Source organism: Sparus aurata, chromosome 10 (assembly GCF_900880675.1).
Source record: "Sparus aurata chromosome 10, fSpaAur1.1, whole genome shotgun sequence".
Taxonomy (NCBI): domain Eukaryota; kingdom Metazoa; phylum Chordata; class Actinopteri; order Spariformes; family Sparidae; genus Sparus; species Sparus aurata.
Window position 1 is genome coordinate 4630336 of NC_044196.1, and position 20045 is coordinate 4650380.

Below are 20045 nucleotides of genomic sequence, written 5' to 3' on the forward strand. Positions count from 1 at the left end.
GATTATTTTTACAGCTGCTGGAAGCGAGACAGAGTGTGCTTGGTGAGGATGAGGTGGACCTTTGGAAGTGCGCCGCCATGGACCTGATGTCTGATGAGGAAGATGGCGGGTGTCTGGATGGATTGTGCGACCTCCGTCCTTTCGCAGCCGGGAGATCACCGAGCTCTGTGCCACACTGCAGTCACATGAGAGGCGATTCCGAAGTACAGGGCAGCGCACCACAGACGTCTGCAAAAACAGACACTTCGCGGTGCTGTAGGATTTTGGGCCTCTTGTGATCTTCCCGTTTGTTGTGTGGGCAGATTATGCTTTGTACATGCTGTGTGTTTGTGTTTGTGCTAATAAAACTCTTTCTTTGAATAAACAACTCCTTCCTGACAAATGTTCCTTTCCTCAGTAAATTCATTCATGTCATTGATGATATCATAAATATAAATGAATGAATAAATCATATAAATATAAATATATATATATATATATATATATATATATATATATATGTATATTCCCACTGGGGTTTGCATTTATAATGACCCAGGGTGACCAATCACGAGTGATTTTGCTTGTTTATTAGTAGTGGTTTCATCCAATACTGAGTGAGGATATTCAAGCCAGCCCACACGTTCTCTGGCCAGGCGTGGTTTCGCTGCTATTCATATGCAAATTAGAGTTGTTCGCACCTCCGGGAGGTCCACTGACGTCATGGTTCGTTTCCGACAATTTTCGGCACAGACAAACGCCACGTTCACAGTCTGTAAATTGACGTCAACTGCCGAAAATTAGGGAGATTTCCGGACGTTTACGGGGCCGAAAATCCCACTTTTCATGCAGTGATATGGGCGACCTAATCCCCGGATGGTGACTCTAGCCATGGGGACATGGAATGTCACCTCCACGCACAGTCTGGGCTCTGGAACCCAACTCCTTGAGAGAGGCTGGACTCTCTTCTATTCTGGAGTTGCCCGCGGTGAGAGGTGGCGAGCTGGTGTGGGCTTGCTTATAGCTCCTCAGCTCAGCCGCCATGTGTTGGGAGTTTTCCCCGGTGAACGAGAGGGTCGCTTCCCTGCGCCTCCGGGTCAGGAAAGAGTTCGGGGAGGCCATGGAGGAGGACTACCGGTCGGCCTCGAAGATATTCTGGCCAACCATCCGGCGCCTCAGGAGGGGGAAGCAGTCCTCCACAAACACTGTTTACAGTGGAGGTGGGGAGCTGTTGACCTCGACTGGGGACATCGTCGGGCGATGGAAGGAATACTTCGAGGATCTCCTCAATCCCACTGACACGCTTTCCATAGAGGAAGCAGAGGCTGGGGACTCAGAGGTTGACCCATTCATCACCCAAGCCGAAGTCTATGAGGTAGTCCGGAAGCTCCTCAGTGGCAAAGCACCGGGTGTGGATGAGATCCGCCCAGAGTACCTCAAGTCTCTTGATGTTGTGGGGCTGTCTTGGCTGACACGTCTCTACAGCATCGCATGGCAGTCGAGGACAGTGCCTCTGGACTGGCAGACCGGGGTGGTGGTCCCCCTATTCAAAAAGGGGGACCGGAGGGTGTGTTCCAACTATCGGGGGTTCACACTCCTCAGCCTCCCTGGGAAAGTCTATTCCAGGGAACTGGAGAGGAGAATTCGGCCGACAGTCGAACCTCGGATCCAGGAGAAACAATGCGGTTTTCGTCCTGGCCGTGGAACACTGTACCAGCTCTATACCCTCCGCAGGGTGCTCGAGGGTTCATGGGAGTTTGCCCAACCAGTCCACATGTGTTTTGTGGACTTGGAGAAATCATTCGACCATGTCCCTCGTGGCATTCTGTGGGAGGTGCGGGGTCGGAGGCCCTCTGTTAAGGGCTGTACGGTCCTTGTACAACCGGAGCAGGAGCTTGGTTCGCATTGCCGGCAGTAAGTCAGACCTGTTCCCGGTGCACGTTGGACTCCGGCAGGGCTGCCCTTTGTCACCGGTTCTGTTCATTATTTTTATGGACACGGGCCGGAGGGGATCTGGTCCGGGAGGCACTGGATTTCATCTCTGCTTTTCGCGGATGATGTGGTCTCGTTGGCTCCTTCAAGCCAGGACCTCCAGCATGTCCTGGGGCGGTTTGCAGCCGAGTGTGAAGCGGCTGGGATGAGAATCAGCACCTCCAAGTCCGAGGCCATGGTTCTCGACCGGAAAAAGGTGGCTTGCTCCCTCCGGGGTGGGGGAGAGTTCCTGCCTCAAGTGGAGGAGTTTAAGTATCTTGGGGTCTTGCTCACAAGTGAGGGAAGGATGGAGCGTGAGATTGACAGGTGGATCGGTGTATCGGTCTGTCGTGGTGAAGAGAGAGCTGAGCCGAAAGGCGAAGCTCTCAATTTACCAGTCAACCTACGTTCCTACCCTCACCTATAGCCATGAACTTTGGGTCATGACCGAAAGAATAAGATCCCGGATACAAGTGGCCGAAATGAGTTTCCCTCCGCAGGGTGGCAGGGCGCTCCCTTAGAGATAGGGTGAGAAGCTTCGTCACCCGGGAGGAGCTCGGAGTAGAGCCGCTGCTCCTCCACATCGAGAGGAGCCAGCTGAGGTGGCTCCTCTCGATCCTCCCGGAAGAGCTGGAGGCAGTGTCCGGGGAGAGGGAAGTCTGGGTGTCCCTGCTCAGGCAAGTGCCCCCGCGACCCGGCCCCGGATAAGCGGACGATAATGGATGGATGGATGGATGTTTATATATGTACATATTTCTATTTCTATTTCTTTTTATTATATTGTTATTATTTATTGTTATTATTGTTACATTGAACTGTCCTTTGGCTGCTGTGACACATACATTTTCCCATTTGCGGAACTAATAAAGGAATTTCTGATTCTAATTCTGGACAAGCAGACATACTTAGCTAATGTCCGTGTTATGTTCTAGTTGGTATAGGCATCACAGACTAAGTAAAATCATCCACCAGAAACATCTGCCCCCTGTGCTTGAATACAGTGCATGTTTCTGTCAGATTTTAGAACAGCCTACTTTGCTATCAACTGACAGAAATGCAAGCACTGCAAAGCACAATGATATATTATAATTCAGCGAACTGTCCTGCTTAATTTGGTATATGTCTAGTTTACTAAACAGTGTTTAAAGTTAACCAACTGTTTACATTTTGGAAACATTTGCTCTATTAAATTATTATGAGCTGATTATCAATAACAGGATATTCACATCTGATCTTGTATTTTATGAAATTGTATGTTTTCATCATCATGACTCCCGGGGCCTCATTACAGAAACTTCTCCAAACTACTTTTTCTATCTGAAGTGTCAAAAGCGATTCATAAAGTCATGACTGTGTCCTATCCTGTTTTAGACCTTGTGTTGTATCTTTTAGATTTCCTAACTAGAACTGTCAGCTTCAGTTGGCACTCATCTTGTCATGCCTGTATCTGTGTTAAGTGTGTACATGCTAATGCTTGTATACATGACAATGTCTTTCTCACCTCATGCATGACAAGCTTGCTGTATTGACAAGAAAAGTCCCAATGATTTGGAGGCATTAATTGTGTCAGTGGTGAGGAAATATAACCCCTTATACCAGAGATGGGGGACTCGAGTCACATGACTTGCCTTGAGTCTGACTCGAGTCGCAAATTTGAGGACTTGAGACTTACTTGACTAACACTGATGAAAGACTCGACTTGACTTTGACTTGGCATTCATAACTTGAGACTTGACTTAGACTTGACACAGATGACTCGAAAGTCGTGGCTTTTCTTTCTTTTTTTCTTTGCGCATATTGAGACATTAGTTTCGTTTTTGATACTTTGCCCTCTGCTGCTGTATGACAGCGTGCAGGCGTGCAAGCCTGACAGGTGGCAGACAGGATCAGCGGAGGAGAGGCAGCATGGAGGGAGCTCTGAAAATCTTCAAATTTGGATTCAAAGATTATTTAATCGGTGGGTGATTTTGGCCGCCGTCTTGGTTAAAGCGTGTTTGTGTTTCAGATATAGCGTCTTCAGTGCGCACAAAGCCATTATGTTAAATTTAGGCGCGCATTTACGCGCTCACAGACCAACATTATACCGTATCGGCACACATTCGGGGCGACGCACTTGTTTTTTCGTGCACGTCCGCGAAGGACCTGCTTCTCCCTCAGGTGTTGTGTCTGTGTCTCTCCTACTGTTTCTCACGGAGCTCTGCCCCGTTTGAACGGAGAAGGGGGCCGTATGTGTCAAGATGTAGAATGTATTTTATAGAAGAGAAACACACATTTCAGGACAGAACATAAAGGTCCTGTGATTTTTAGCCTCCTTTTATAGAGGGGGAGGGGAACAATACCTGAGAGTAATATTCTCAGATGTCAGGATGTGCAGTATGCTGCAATTCCAGGGTTGATATTAATCTAATCTTATTCTTGTATTCATGGGTTTGTAAGAAAATTCTAAAATTGATCAACTATGCATTTACATCATATTATTGACTAACCACCCTCTTCTGTTTTCTGTGTCTACAGATATGAAGAATACATTCATACGAACTTCTTGTGACTTGTTCTTAGCCATGACTCGACTTGACTTGCTTGAGTAAAAGCAATGACTCGACTTGACTTGCTTTATTTTCATCACAGTTAACTTGGGACTTGCTTGAGACTTGAAGGTTAAGACTTGAGACTTGCTTATGACTTGCACGTATGTGACTTACTCCCACCTCTGCCTTATACATGGTCCAGGAAATGTATGCTGATAGTATTTTCTTCTCCAACAGACTTAGTTTGTTTGTACTGCATTAATAATTTGAGTAGCATGTCAATCATGATAGTTCAGTGTTCATGTTGTCCTGTCTTTGTTGTCATTGTCATGTAGACCTGACAGTTAATGGCAGGTATTGTGACTGTAGGACAGGGTCAACTCCATCCTAACTTGAAATGGACTCTTACATAGGCCATTCTTAAGTTTAAATGTCATACGAAACTGAGATAAGATCATACTTCAATCATTTCAGGATGTTCCTGTAATAAAGTCAAAGACTGTTGTGCTTTATTTTATGAAGAAGAAGATTTCTGCCATGTTTAAGTGTTGTGTTTTTCTATCAACACAATTTCATAAAAACAGTTAACTATTATTTGTTGGCATTAAGAAAATTGGTAATAACAAGTCTTTGATATATGAACAATTTAAGGCTGTGAACAAAATTACGAGTTCAGCTGGAAGATCTCTGCTGTTCTGTGGGGAAAATGTGATTTAATGACATGTTCTTAAAATAGGTTTGCAACAGCCTCCTCTATTCAAATATTTTCCAACCATTTTAGTCCACGTTTTCCCTCATATTCATTCAGTTGAGTTTGGTTCTGTCTGTAGACAAAGTTGACAAGATGAAATTGTGAAGAAACAAGATGGTATGTATGTAGAAGCCTTATTTTTGGATGTGTCAGAACACATAACAGAATAATAAACAGTATTTAAAAACAGCCCAACATACCACTGAACAGCTATAGACATACATTTTTTGCGTAAAGCTTAATTTGATCAAGAAAAATTACTTTAATACAGTTATACATCTTATCATTGAATGTTTTTCTAACACACTGCTACTGTAATAAAGGTTTTTGGATTAGAAAAACATGTAATTATTGGCATCAGCAGCAAAACAGACCTTTCTGTCACTGGCGCAAGTGCATTACCAAGACTTTGTTTCAAAAAGAAAATCTTATTTGAAAATGTTAAACAATGCATGGATGTACATGTGTCAATTAACAGATACATTCATATTTGAGGAATTTAAGCTAAATATTTTCAGAGTGATAATACAATGAAAAATTCTTTTGAAGGAGGGATAAAACAAAGCATAAATAATTGGATTTAAGGTTGAATTGAAGTAACCCAACCAAACATTTGCTTCCAAGATTGCAGCAGGTGTGCTGAAGCCAGTGTAGGTATCAATTATTAAATTTATAAAAAAGGGCATCCAACAAACGATGTATGCACCAAGCACAATACCTAGAATTTTTGCAGCCTTGCACTCAGACTGCCTTATCAATCCTCCTCTTCCTCTGTCATGTGAACATTTGCTCATATCTCCAATCTTTCTGACATGCTCTTTGGCCACAAAGAATATTTGAGTGTAAAGACAAACCATTACAGTGCAGGGAAAGAAAAAACAGATCACACTGCCAAAGGTTCCCCAAAGAGGGTTAAAAAGAAGGTAACAGCTGCCGAGGCAGTTTATTGATGCCATATAATCCTCTAACCCTGCGATATTGGCTTTTGAATAAAGCAGTCCATAAGAGAAGACAGCAGCCAGTGCCCAGCTGACACATACCATCATCACAGCCACTGACATTGTGATTTCTCTTGAGTAACGCAGAGGATTGCATATTGCTTGATGTCTGTCAACAGCAATGCAAACTAGATGAAAGATAGAAAGAGTGGTGAGAAACACATCCAAACTGGAGTGCAGCAGACAGAAGTCCTCACCATAGAACCAGCAGCCAGTAACAGTCCGAATGGCGCTGACGGGCATCACAATCACACCCACTAGTAGGTCAACCAGAGCAAGTGATAAAATGAGCACATTGGTGGGACTATGCAACTGTTTGAAATGACATATAGACACAATGACAACAGAGTTTCCTAAAATGGTAACCAGCATGCCTAAAGCAAAAAGCAAATACAGGGCAAAGTTAATCCACACACCTAACTGTGCCTTAATACACGAAGCATTGCTGCTTGGAAAACAGTACTGCAGCTGCTCATGAGAAAAGTCACCTGTCATCATTAACCCCAAAATATATGTCAACAGAACCCAACATGAAGAGGATCTCGGACAAAACATTGCTGAAATATCTGTCTTGTAATCACAGTGACAGCGTAGAAGCCACCTAAAAATATTCTGACCCACTGTACCAACCAATCAGAACCCTCCTATTAACATAAATGTAAAGCAGTCTCTGAAACATTTGATTAATATCCAGATTGTGCATAATAATGACCAACATCAAGATTTTATGTGGAAAGTCATTTTGTTTTGAGAAAGTAGTATATTTATGTCATTAATCACTTAACATACATAACATAACATACAGATGTTAGATGCTGTATAGCTGAAGCAAACTCAACACCAATGGTACGTTCATATATGCACTGTAAGCAAAATGCATATATGTGGTGTGACTATGGTTACATTATCCATATGTTCATCCCTAACCTTAACCAACCAACCATTTTCTAACCAACCTTTTCATTTCTGTAAGAGGGATACCCAGGTGTCTGAGTCATCTACGTTTCATCAGTTTATTCTGTGACAAGTATTGGCTCTGAAATATCAGATTTTTAAAATGATACCCGAAGTGAATAATCGAAATGCCTCTCTGAACCAACTATAATAAAATGCATAGATTATAGGGTTCACAGTAGAATTAAAGTAGCCCACCCATAGCAGGAGTAGTAGTAGTAGTAGCAATAGCAATAGAAATCCGGCTAAGCTAGCAGATGTTTGATGCCTCGAACATGCAATCGAGACTATGTGCTGGGATCCTATTTGTACTGTTGCTGATGTTTGGTGCTGTTTTGAGCATCATTTGTGGTTATGACTGGCTTTTTGATGGCGGTTTCATCTTGGAGGAATATACTGCAGTGTATTGTTATCATGCGGTCTTTTCTGAGGATGCAAAAACTACATAAGCTAGCGGTTTGCAAAAACTTGATCTCTTGAGGGGGGTCTTACTTGGCGTCACAATGTGTTAGACCATGGATTAAACTCACACCGGAATATCCCTTTAAAAGGTGTCCAGAGGCAATAATTTGTGTTATCATACTTTTCCAATTGTGATTGTAGACAGTATACCATTGTCTATTGTCTATTTCTTCCAAGACCAGTTGCCATCTTTACAAAATCTTTTTCCAAGTGAGAATTTCCCAACTGATTAAGGAGCATCCTCAATGGGCCACTGGCACCTTTCATGACATGACTTGAGGGCAGAGGGCACTGAGGGCAGTGCATGCTTCCTTTTAGGGCTGCACGACATTGGAAAAAACTGACACTGTGATTTTTTTTTAACCCTACGATGTACATTGCCATATGAAAAAATACAGGATTTTTTGTCAGATGAACTGAATAGCACTTTATGTGATGCTGCATTTCAAAATGATCAGCATTTATATTTCATATGAGCTCATTCATGCGTGCGCCCTCCTAGAATTTCCATTCCCCATGCTGGCTTACTTTGATTTATAAATATTACATACGTCTAATTTTCCTGTGGGTGCGGGTCGGGCGTCAGTAACATTTTGTAGCAGGTCGGCGCGGGTGCAAAATGTAATTTGTGCTACTGTTGGAAAACGGGTCGGATGCAGCTTTAAGTACGGCGTGTAACAGCGGGTTTTCAAAATTAGACCTGTGCAGGACTCTGCCGTGTGGTACCGATGTAAATAGTCAAACAAATTAATGGTGTTACCTCATTGTGGCAACAGATGCAACACACTGTTGACACAGAACACAGGTCTGGTCAATACCTCCTTGTAGCCGAAATAATTCCAGGTAACTGACGTTGCTTTTCTTTTTGGCACCAAGTCTTCATTCTTACGATTTTCTCTTGTTCGTTGCTCATTTTTCAATGTTGTTACCAGCGACTCACTCCATGTGCAGGGGCTGGTCTGCTTTGGCACACTGATTAAGAACTAATATGATTGGTGGATCGCAGTGTGTGTCAGGTACCCTTGAAATTAGAAAAGTTCATTTGCGTCCTACATCGCAGGCTCTGTCATGTGACTATTGCACACACGTACATTGCGATGGCGATGCTCAAACGATATATCGTGCAGCCCTACTTCCTTTAGTTGTATGCTTTATTATTTATCTCTCTTTGAGCATGCTCAAGCTTTTCATGACATATGGTTTGGCCAAAGTCCAAGTGTGTAGGGCCCTGAGCTTTCCTGTGACCAATTTAAGACAGCATGAATGCCTTTGTTGTGTTCTTTAGGGAATTGCTTCATATGAGGCTGTCTGTATCTCCGCTCAACCCTTTTCATATCAACACAATTGATAAGTGTACTCAAAGGTGGTACTGTGTCAGTTATAAGTATGAGCCTGAAGAAAGAAAGGTTGCAGGTTCACAAACGAAAGTTGCATTGCACTGATACTAACTATTTTGTTGTTGAAGCCCACAATTGTTTTGTTTTTTTATTGTTATTAAGAAAACATCAAATGAATATTCAGCAGTTTTATAATGCACTTGTATTGGTTCAGTACCTGCACAGTTCAGGTGTCAGAAATAAGAAAGTAAAAAATGGTATTGGAAACCTTTCGATCAATATCAACATTTTCAACCAGTTTTACAACCATTTTCTAACCAACCTTTTCTTTTCTGTAAGAGGAATACCCAGGTGTCTGAGTCATCTTCTTTTCATCAATTTATTCTGTGACAAGTATTGTCTCTGAAATATCAGACTTGAAAATGACACCTGAAGTGAATAATCGAAATGCCTTTCTGAACCAACTATAATAAAATGCATAGATTATAGGGTTCACAGTGGAATTAAAGTAGCCCACCCATACCAGTGTGTCGAACAATGCTGGTGGTGTTGAGTAATCGACAAAGGGATCAATAGTGTTACACACAAAAAAAGGAGTCCAAAAGGAAAGAAACGCCCCCATTATGATAGCAAGTGTTTTAGTGGCTTTTGTCTGGGTTGTGTTAGATATTCTTGTTGAATTCATACAGCTTGTTTTCTGTATGCTGCGCGACTGCCTCTGTGCCACGAGCAAAATCTTCAGGTAAACACCAAGCATTATAATTCCTGGAATGTAAAAGGAAATTACTGATGAGACTGTACTTGACAGGCCACTCTGAAACAAAACACATCTTCCTTCACAGGCGATGTGATTATAGTAGAAGTCCTCAATCCCCCAAATATTTAACTTTAGAAAAATCATTCCAAAGCCTATGAGAGCTGAAATACTCCAGCTGAGCAGAATCATGATCAACACAACATTAACAGATATTTTTCTTCTGTATAGTAATGGTTGGCAAACAGCATAGTGTCGGTCAAGTGATATAAATGACAAATTTAGTATTGATGCTGTACATAACATAACATCGGAACTCATATAGACTTGACAGAAATCATCACCAAAATACCAGCAAGACTCCACACATTGAATCATACTGGGCATCATGACGAACAATCCTAAAAGAAGGTCAGACACAGCCAGAGACACTATGAGGTAATTGGTTGGAGTATGGAGCTGCTTAAAATAGGCAATTGAGACGGCGACCAAAAGGTTTCCACACACTGTGAGGATGACTGTGCCTCCTAGAATCATGTAGAGGGTGATGCGTATGGGCAAGGGATAGATGGTCTTTGGACAGGAACTGTTTCTGGACTCATAGCAGAGTACTGGCTCCATCTGTTCAGAGGGCAATAAGAATGATATATTCAGGAATGAAATCAGATGTGCTGATGCAAAAACATTTTTATTTTGTAAATCTGCACTAAAACTGGAATAACCCAAGATTACTTTTTAAATTGGGCTTGCCAAATTGTAATTTATTTTCCTGTGATAGATCATAGGTCATTGGCAGCTAGAGCGAAATAAAACTTAAATTGTAACAATATGCATGTTATCAATACACCACTCATTTATTCAATAATTCATCATCAGTAAACCACTTAAAATTGTTATAAAATCGGGGGATGGGTGAGAATGACAAAACACTTTCATCAGGGCATGGGGAACAGGCAGCTATTTAGTTGAAATCTCCAGAAAACAATGAAACAAGGCACAGAGAAACTTTTTTAGACTGATTTACCTCATCAATCATAAGGACTTGGCTTGCCTATGAACCAACATTTGAATGCATGCAGGAGGTCGCAGAGGCAGTAAGGTGAAATCCTTTGTCACCTTTTGACACTGGTGTGGTTCTTCTGACTGGAGAGCCCCCATAAAGGGACATTATTTCCTGTTTTGAATTTGCTGCAATGTGTCTTTGCAGTGGCAAATGGAACCGTTCATTGTCTTAATTATTAGTGAACTCGTCATTATAAGAGGGACCTCTCTCTCCCTCAGGTAAAATTGTTAAACAGTGCTGCAAATCTTATACCTGAAAACTGTGCTGAAAAGTGTCAACTCGGAGCAGGACACCTAATTCTTTATGCTTTGGACAAACTCAAAATGGTAAATCAGAACAATCTGAAAAGTTACTTAATACAAACTGAATAGTAAACTAAAGATTAGTAAACAGATGAACATAGAGTATCAGCTGTTTATGTATTTTGGATTCTATTGATGTTCCTATACATCTAAGACTTGCAATATCAAGAACACCTTAGCCAGCTCACTTAACCAAGAAAAAAAAAGAACCAATTTAGGACATTTAAAGCATGACATTTACAGATTTTAGGACATTTAAAGTGTTTGTTACAAGTGTGTCAACATGGGTTCTTATTAAAATACATTTTGCAGCACTGTTTTCATTAAAAACTGTGATGACCATTAGGTAGCTTTCTCAAAACATATTCAGACAGTTGTGTTTCAATCCCACGCTTACCTTCCATAGTTACCTAGGCAGTAGGGCCACCACAGAATTTGCCTCAAATGGGGTCAGTGTCTGCTTTACCTCTATTAGGCTCTGTCTCTCTGGCCATTAAAGTAAGACCTTTAAATAATAGACCCTGTGGGAGTAAGGTTGGACAGTCTGTCCCAGTGGATAATGTACAGTTGGAGTTGATATCCCTTCACCATTCTTTGTATAAAGATTTGACTGGTTAAAAGTGAGTATTGAACATGCATTCTATGGTCTTAAAAATGAATAGATTATGAAAAATGTAAAGCCATGATTTGAAAGTGTGTGATGACCAAATGCCTTATGCTTGCGGATGTACAAACCATTTGGTGGGATAGTCTGTATTTTGAAAAGACCATGACAAGACCAATAACTGCCTTTGAGGTTATTTTGAGCTAGGATTTATAATAAATGGGTTTAAGTTTCAAACTTTGACATTTTACCAACTGTCAGTTTTGCACACGAAGGGCTTGCAGTCAAGTTAGCATAATATATGATAAACAATATCCAGTTACACTTTCACGATAAAGCTTAGTGACAAACAGTTCATATATCATGACATATTATGACTTTTGGACTGTTGTTAATATTGTCGAAAGGTCAAACCTTGGTTAGGTTTATACGGTGGCCCAGAGGTGTCAGGCCAAATACAGAAGCCACAACACGAATACAAAAGCCACGACACGAACACAAAAGCCACAACACGAATACAAAAGCCGCAACACAAATACAAAAGCCACAACGGAAGTGAACAACAATTGACAATTGACAATGCGGCAAAACTCCTCATCTCTGCTGTCACTCATGGTGACGTACATTTGTACAGCTGTGATTGTGCTACTGTGGTTCATAATAAAGTACAACAGACAGCTGTAATCAAGTAACAGACACATATTTTCATAACTTAGCAAGTGGTCCAACTTCCTCTCCGATTTTCTCCGAGCACTCTCCTTTATTGTCCGGTCTCTGTATGTGTGTACAGCGGTATGGTGGTACAGAGCTCGGGGAGCAGACCGGAGCGCTGCTGTCGGCGCTGCAGCCCCGGCTCGGAACGACACAACAAGCGAGAAAAGCTAGCTGCTCTATTGTTGTGCTAACAGGGGCTAATGCTCCGTGCTCGGCGCCCCGAAGCTCGTTAGCTCCGTACTATACTACCACACTACGCATACAGAGACCGGAGTTCGGGAGCTCCGGGACAGAAACAGATACACAAAGACTAGGACAAAACAGGAGAGAGCCTGGAAAAAGTCAGCGACAAAGTTGGACTCTGTGTTGCCCAGAGACAGCGGGCACACAGGTCCTAAATGGCAGCAACAATCCGCCGCATTGTGAACATCCGTTGCTGTTCACTTCCGTTTTGGGTCACTTCCGTTGTGGGTCACTTCCGTTGTGGCTTTTGTATTTGTGTTGTGGCTTTTGTATTTGTGTTGTGGCTTTGGTATTCGTGTTGTGGCTTTTGTATTTGTGTTGTGGCTTTTGTATTTGGCCTGACACCTCTGGGCCACCGTAGGTTTAGGCACCAAAACTACTTTGTTAGGATAAGGAAAATATCATACCCTGGGTTATGATAATTATGTTCAGTGTTGTAACTGTGTTCACTATTGGCTAGACTCCCAACCTCTGCAACTTAAACGTTGCAGCCCATCCAGAACACTGCAGCACTGCAGTTTTATAGAGAAAATTCACACCGCTTTACATCGCCGTCAGACCGCCCTTTATTTTGGCACTACATTTTCTCAACCGTAGAACCTCCATATCCCTACGCATTAGCGTAACAGGGGATCTGTGAGCGGCAAAATACAGTGCGAGGCCCAGCTGCTGAACGAGAGGTTTATGCACGCAACTCTGTTTACTTTCAATCAAAACGAAACTTAACAATTTCAGACACAGACAGTAGAACCTCCATATCCCTACGCATTAGCGCAACTGTGTAGGGATACGGCGGTTCTACGGAAGAAAGGCCGGTCTGACAGCGATGCAAAGTGGTGTGAATTTTCTCTTTATAACGTACACTTGAACTGTTATAGATTGTTATAGGTGAGCCTTGTTTTAGGTGCTTAAAATTCGTTTTTTCTCTGGACTTCGTTCACTGTAGTACAGAGCTGAGCGTCTGGGCTGGAGCAGCTCTCTACTTCTCCAAACTGAGGCTGCGCTGATCGGTGATTATGGTAGGAAACAGATCGACTATAGATATGTACTTTATATGACCCCACTTCAAAAAACACAAACTATACCTTTAAGTACGTCGCTCACAATATGTAAGTTACGTAATTAATGGATATCAACATACACACCAGTTGGGCCAGTTGAAGCATCCCATTAACCCCCTCGACCAACTACCATGTGACTTTCAGGAAATCGGAGTACATTCAAGTGAAACACTAAAATATCCCAATATCCCTAACTCATTTTGAACATGGCTGTCAGTTATCATGAGGGTGAGGGTCTTTACAAGTCCACCTGTTTTGAAATATACTGAGTCTGTTTCGGTATCCTTATACTGCCACAGGTCTGTGTTTGTTCTGAGCTCAGTACCTGCTCCATGTGTTGACTCCTGGTAACCTTTGTAAAATATTTATGCTATTGAAAGACAAACTTCAAAATTTGATTCACAGATACTGATATATACGGTATATGTAAAGATTTATGTGTGTATACATTTGATGTCTTGGGATGTGGTTAACTATACATGTTCAGCTTGTGGTTTCAAGAGGAAGCAAGAAAAGAAAGAATTTGCACAGTGGGAGGTAAAATGGTTTAAATTACATTACATATTCAATATAACATAGATATCATATATGATCCCGTACTTCTTGTCAGTTGTATGTTTCTATTTTTTTTTTAAAATAGGATGAAATTAGACAAAACAAAGAGAACGCCAGTAATTTCATCATCATCAATCATGTCACTTTTATTTTTTTATTTTTTTCCAAACTCAAGTTGTTTTTTCCTTGATGGAAACATGTTATGATAAACGTATAATTTTAGCCTGTGCCTCACGCAGTCATTAATGCAGCATAAACACCAATTAAAAGTGTGAATGATGGTCTTGTGGGGGTGCAGATAGATGTCATCATCCTCTCCTGATTTCTCACACCTTCAAGAACTGGGAACTCATTACCGCTGTCTGTATTCTGGCACCTCCTCAACGAGGGAGCTCATTATTTTCCTAAGTTTTGGAGAATGGCTTCAACTGCACTCTCATATGGCAAAAAAAGTTGTGACCTGTCACTTAATTAAAAAACAATAACATTAGGCAATAAAGAAATATTATTGACAAGACAATTTATCTTCAGTTTTGTATTTTTGTAAACACTTCATATTAAGGTCTTTGTAATAGGCATTAGTGAATAGATAATGCCCTTTAAAGTGAAACTCTTGCCAAATTGCACCTTGGCTTTTTTTGAGAATGTACCCGAGTCAAACCTTCGTGTAAAAGCATAATTACAACAAAAGAGCCAATTTTAAGATTTACTGTATTTTCGTTTTCGGGTAAAGCGAATTTTTAATGGGAGTGCTAAGGGGCACTTTTACGATAGCATCCAAATCCCTATTTTTAAAACACTAAGAAGGCTCGACACAACATGAAACTTTGCTCGTAGTATCACCAGGGTCTTTACACATGAACACGAGCATTGAGAACATTGTTTTCTGTACACAGAGTTTACCAAAAAGAGCGTTTTGAACAACTCACGTTAGCAGTTGCTTGTTCCGCTAGCCGCCGTCATGGCAGCCGAGAAGTATCAATCTCTGAATGCTGGAAAGTTGGAAAAGGAGCCTCATATAAGAAACCATGCTAAAATCAAAATCCGGAAAAGTCACATGAGATATCGCGTGGATAGTTGTTGCCAGAAGACAGTAGCGTGGTGGCTCTTTCGTCGTAATTAAGTGTAATTATGGTACATTAACAAAAAGACCCTAGGTTGCATTTTGGCAGGAGTTTCACTTTGAATGTCCTTAAGATACTTATCACCATCATTATGTATTAAGACTATTGAAGTGTTAATAATGGCAAATAAAACATGTTTATTGTTGGATGATAAGAAATGTCTAAGTACTTTAAAGCCACTTAGAATTCTTTGTGTCTGTGTATTATTATGTATTATGTATAATAACATTGCACTCACATTTATTGAGTTAAACTGAATTTACCTATTTTGTTATTTTGAAAACATCACTATGCTTTTTTTTTCTTGTATTTTTAAGATGAATTTATATTTGAATACTTACATATATGATGGTATTCTGCATTTGTTTCAGATGTTCTAAATTGTTTTTTCATTACAAATGATTATATCAGCTGAACAGTTTTGGTGAAAAGTCCATGAATTTCAGAATATCATCGTTTTTGTGTCTCCCTCTTTTGCTTTAAGGACAACATGCAGTCGAGCTGGCACAGACTTATCAAGTTTGTCAAAAATGTGATGACTCATGTTATCTAAGCATGATTTGACAGTGTTCCACAAAATTACTTGCAAATTAGAGGACTTTTTTTTTTTTTTTTTCTTCAGAATTTTCCAGTTTCCATAACATTTCTAATGCGATATTCTCCAAAATGCGCATAAAAATGCTTTATGGTAAGTTACATGCTCCCCCTTTGCTGGCTGATCAGGTGAAAGTCGTCTGGTTGATTGATGATAACCTGTAAGAGGAAGTAGGGAACAAGGCTCTGTCTTTCTCTGTTCCACCTTCTGAGCAGAGTCACTGTGTTATTATGTTTTGTTTTATGTATTCCTGTTTTGGCATTTTTTTTCAGTTAAGTAAAGTTGCTTCTTTGTGTGAAGGTACAGGATAAGTCCCTAGCTCTGACGCCCCCTGGTTGGTTGGTCTGGGATTGATTGTTGTTGTTGGGTTTTTCCTCTGTTTGATTATGGTTCATTTAATACATGTGGCCTCTTTCTACCTGCAGCTTGACTTGGTTATTTGGTTCACCTGTATTGTGTCTGTAAAGGGTCGTAACAGGAAACACAGCTAGTTTCTGCAGAACCACACTTTAAATATCATGACAATCATGGAGATTTACAACAAAAACATGACCACACAGAGTTTATTATTATGAAATGTATTCCTTCCAATACAGTAAGGTTATACACCATATTATACACCTATGTATATATACTGATTGGTGCACTCAAAAAGTTCATTATCATACAAATCTTACACAACCAGTCATTAATCAAATCTGGCCAAAAAGTAGCAATTTGGAGTGATGGTTCATTTCATCAGTCCATTTAGATGAACATTTGAATGGAATCAAATGACTCATGAACAAAGTGTCTATTCAAATCAGTCATTTAGCCCAACACACCTGTAATAGCTGTTATCATCATATCTTGTTACTCCAGTTTAGGATGTGTGTATCCATTTTGCAACCTACTTAACTGACCCCTCGTCCACTTCTATATAACAAAAGCTAAAGGCCTTTGAACAGACTGCATTCCAGGAAATAGCTCGCTAAAGTACAATTTCTAGTCTGATAAACCAATGAGTTAATTAATCAAATTCAGTGCCCCATGTTGCAATTTTCCAAATTATACAGAACACATTTTGCATTCTGAGTCTGTACACTCTTAGTCCTTCAGAATGACTGTTTCCATTACACAGTTCATAAAAGACTATCAAAAGCACTATTGGAAAGCAGACCAGCTAGCTATTTTGTGCTATGACAAGCTGTTAATTATTGAAATTCACTCCTAAAATTAATCTGATCTCATAAAATCACCAAAGACAAATGAAAATTCCTCTGTTAATGTAAAAGTGTACCATGAGAATGGTCTTGATAAAATAATCAAAAAGCATTCAAGGTTGGATTTTATGTGGGGAATTTAACTTTGTTTTTCTAGAAACAACAAATGCAAACAAAAAGGAGCTGAAATCAACTTAACCATCACTCCTTTCACGTTAAAACATCGACCAAACACAATTTTTTGAACAAGCATCAAGTTTTCTGGGTGACTATCGTCCATAAAAAGTATCATTAGTCACAGGTGTATCAAACAATTATTCAATATAGTGACATCACTGCAGTTGTGGTCAGCTTCCCCTCATCTTTGTCTGGGAACGATTCAAGACAGAGTGAAAACTTGGTCAACTCCGAGATGGAGATCTTCAAAAAGTGACCTTGAGACAGGGACCGAACTTGAGTGCTACAACAGCTCTTAAACAAATGACAACATCTTGTCAACTAAGATTCAAAGTCAACCGCAACATCTAAAACAGTTATTTGAGCTATTTTCAATTATTTAAACTCAGCATTTATTTGAGTATTTATGGTACTATGTTCTGACGTGTGATCAAAGTCTCATCCAGAACCAGTGTGTTTGTTGAATGGTAGTTTTCCTGCCCGCTGTAGAAACAGCAGAGGTAACACCAACCTACTGGGCAGAGAAAACCACATCATGAACAACAACACTGTACACACGTCACCAAATGCAGAGTAAGTGTACATCACATTGACAGTCAGATATGCCCCAAAGCTGAACAGTTGTACTCCCATTATAGCCACGATGGAGTGGAAAGCGCTCTGCTTTGATTGGTCAACATGCTTCCTTGTCCCACCCACCTCCCCCAGCCCCGGGCGCTTGAGAGCATAGAGAACGGAAATGCTGCAAAAACACACAACAATTAAGGATAAAACCATAAGGCTTGAATACAAGACAAATCGTAACTTATATTTGCTTAGATAATTATAGGCCATCCACACGATGCTCAGTAGCCAAACACACCCAATGCTAATATTTCTGATCCAGACCCTGTCTGCCCGTCTCAGTCCGATGTAGGTGATGGGGTGAACCACAGCCAGGTAGCGTATCACACAGGTCAGGAGCTGAAACAGAGCCTGTCCGAGGGAGCAGAGAGACCAGACGCAGAGCGCCACAGGCATCATCTCTGGAAGCTTGATGTAGTGGCCACAAATAAACAAGATGACAGCCAAGAATTCATTCAGCTGCATGGCGATGGAGTGATAGGTGATGCTGTCCCAGTAACTTGATGATGAGCGCTGTTTCTTCCATTGTTGGTAACCCAGGTAGAGGACAAGGAAGAGGAGAGGGAGGAAGAGGATGTAGGTGGTGGAGAAAGAGAGGATAAACAAGCTCATTCTGAAAGTAAAACACTTGTAGACAGAATCGAGGGAGACGTTAGAAGAGAGGTGAGGGGGAAGAAGGGAGAGGCCAGCGAAGGAAGAGGAGTTGACTGACATGTTTACATGGAGGTCTGAAGAGGAGAAGGAGAACAAACAGGGGAGTTGAAGACAGATAGAGACACAATGTTAAAACCAAATGTAGATGCAGACGAAATAGATCTCATTCAAAAAAGGTTGTTCAGTTATCATCAGGAGGCAATTCAATGTCACCAGCAACATAAAAAACAATTGCCCAAAAGAATAACTAAAGCTAACTTGAGCTAGTGATCAAGAGTCTGGTTCATTTGTGTGTAGCTGGATGTTCACGGTAACTGAGCTGTCTCAGTTTTGGAGAAGACTGATTCAAAAGAAGACTGGTTCCTTCATGAGTCTCTGTACTGTAAGCTCAGAAACAAATCTGATAAAGCATACTATTATTATTATTACTGTCCACTTTGATTGAGTTTAATTGATGCAATGATTCAAGAAAAGTAGTTGTGTCGTCAGCAAAAGCAATTTCATGGATGATCATAAAACTTAAACCAATTATACTAATTTAGAAAGAAAAAGTAAAAACAAAGCTTGAAGCCTAAACAATCTCTAAGCACAATTGTAAAAATTGCAAAGCACAAGATAACAGCTGTATAAAAAGATCACCCTGGAGACGGAGTGACTGCAAATAATCACAAATATTAAAAGCCTTCTCAACAGTCACACATTTATAACTACATTTAAATCTCATAATCACAGAATCTTTCTTCTGTTCATTGTTGAAGGACACCCACCTCAAGCAGACTTTCCTTGTGATAGCCCTTCGCTGCGACTCCAGACAGGGCAGACTGCTGATCACTGGTTACTGATCCAAATTTATCTTATTACATTTCTGTGATCAAGGTGTGCGTATGTGTGTATATGTGAGAAAGACAGTCAACCATAATGCTGTATCGAACAGATGACAGCGTGACTAGGAGATTCATATTTTATTATCCTTTTCTATGGTCAATTACATCAGGTAAATGTATTTTTCCTCCTATTGTGAGAGAAGTCAGATCGCAGGTGAGCAGCACCACTATTTGAATATCACACCCGTCATCTCTGTTCGTCATCTGATCTGCGTGACCTGTGCCGAGATTGTACAACCAAAACACAAACAACACAAAGTATACTATTAATTCATCTGTTTGCTTAAACACAGTAATGTCAAACATCATGATATTACAATGTAATTTAACTACCTTACAGCATCATATTATTAAAAACATATAGCAAATTCACTCATTGGTGCACACATACGTCATAATCTTAAACATCTTAAACTTTTCTAAACCCTTAAATTCATTTCCAAACTTTGCAATCTTTAACTATGGCTCAGTGAGTGACTGTGTTTTCATCACATCTGACTCCAGAACAA

The 20045-nt window shown here is 40.7% G+C and overlaps 2 protein-coding genes across 2 annotated transcripts; both read right to left on the minus strand.

Moving 5' to 3' along the window:
• Nucleotides 1-5696: 5696 nt before the first annotated feature.
• LOC115590411 (trace amine-associated receptor 13c-like) lies at nt 5697-6722 on the minus strand. Its single transcript, XM_030431766.1, has one exon. The coding sequence runs from the start codon at nt 6720-6722 to the stop codon at nt 5697-5699; it is 1026 nt and encodes a 341-aa protein (XP_030287626.1).
• A 2637-nt stretch (nt 6723-9359) lies between these two features.
• On the minus strand, nt 9360-18712 carry LOC115590412 (trace amine-associated receptor 1-like). Its single transcript, XM_030431767.1, has 4 exons — nt 18237-18712; nt 18002-18116; nt 10067-10355; nt 9360-9994 (listed from the first exon to the last, which is right to left on the minus strand). The coding sequence occupies exons 1-4, from the start codon at nt 18710-18712 to the stop codon at nt 9360-9362; spliced, it is 1515 nt and encodes a 504-aa protein (XP_030287627.1).
• Between the last annotated feature and the right edge of the window lie 1333 nt (nt 18713-20045).

Coding starts and splice junctions, on each gene's coding strand:
- LOC115590411 (XM_030431766.1), bottom strand. CDS start 6,722: ATGACAGGTGACTTTTCTCATGAGCAGCTGCAGTACTGTTTTCCAAGC.
- LOC115590412 (XM_030431767.1), bottom strand. CDS start 18,712: ATGTCAGTCAACTCCTCTTCCTTCGCTGGCCTCTCCCTTCTTCCCCCT. Junction 18,117..18,236: donor ATCAGAAATATTAGCATTGG/GTGTGTTTGGCT, acceptor GTGTTTTTGCAG/CATTTCCGTTCTCTATGCTC. Junction 9,995..10,066: donor GTATTTTGGTGATGATTTCT/GTCAAGTCTATA, acceptor TTATATCACTTG/ACCGACACTATGCTGTTTGC.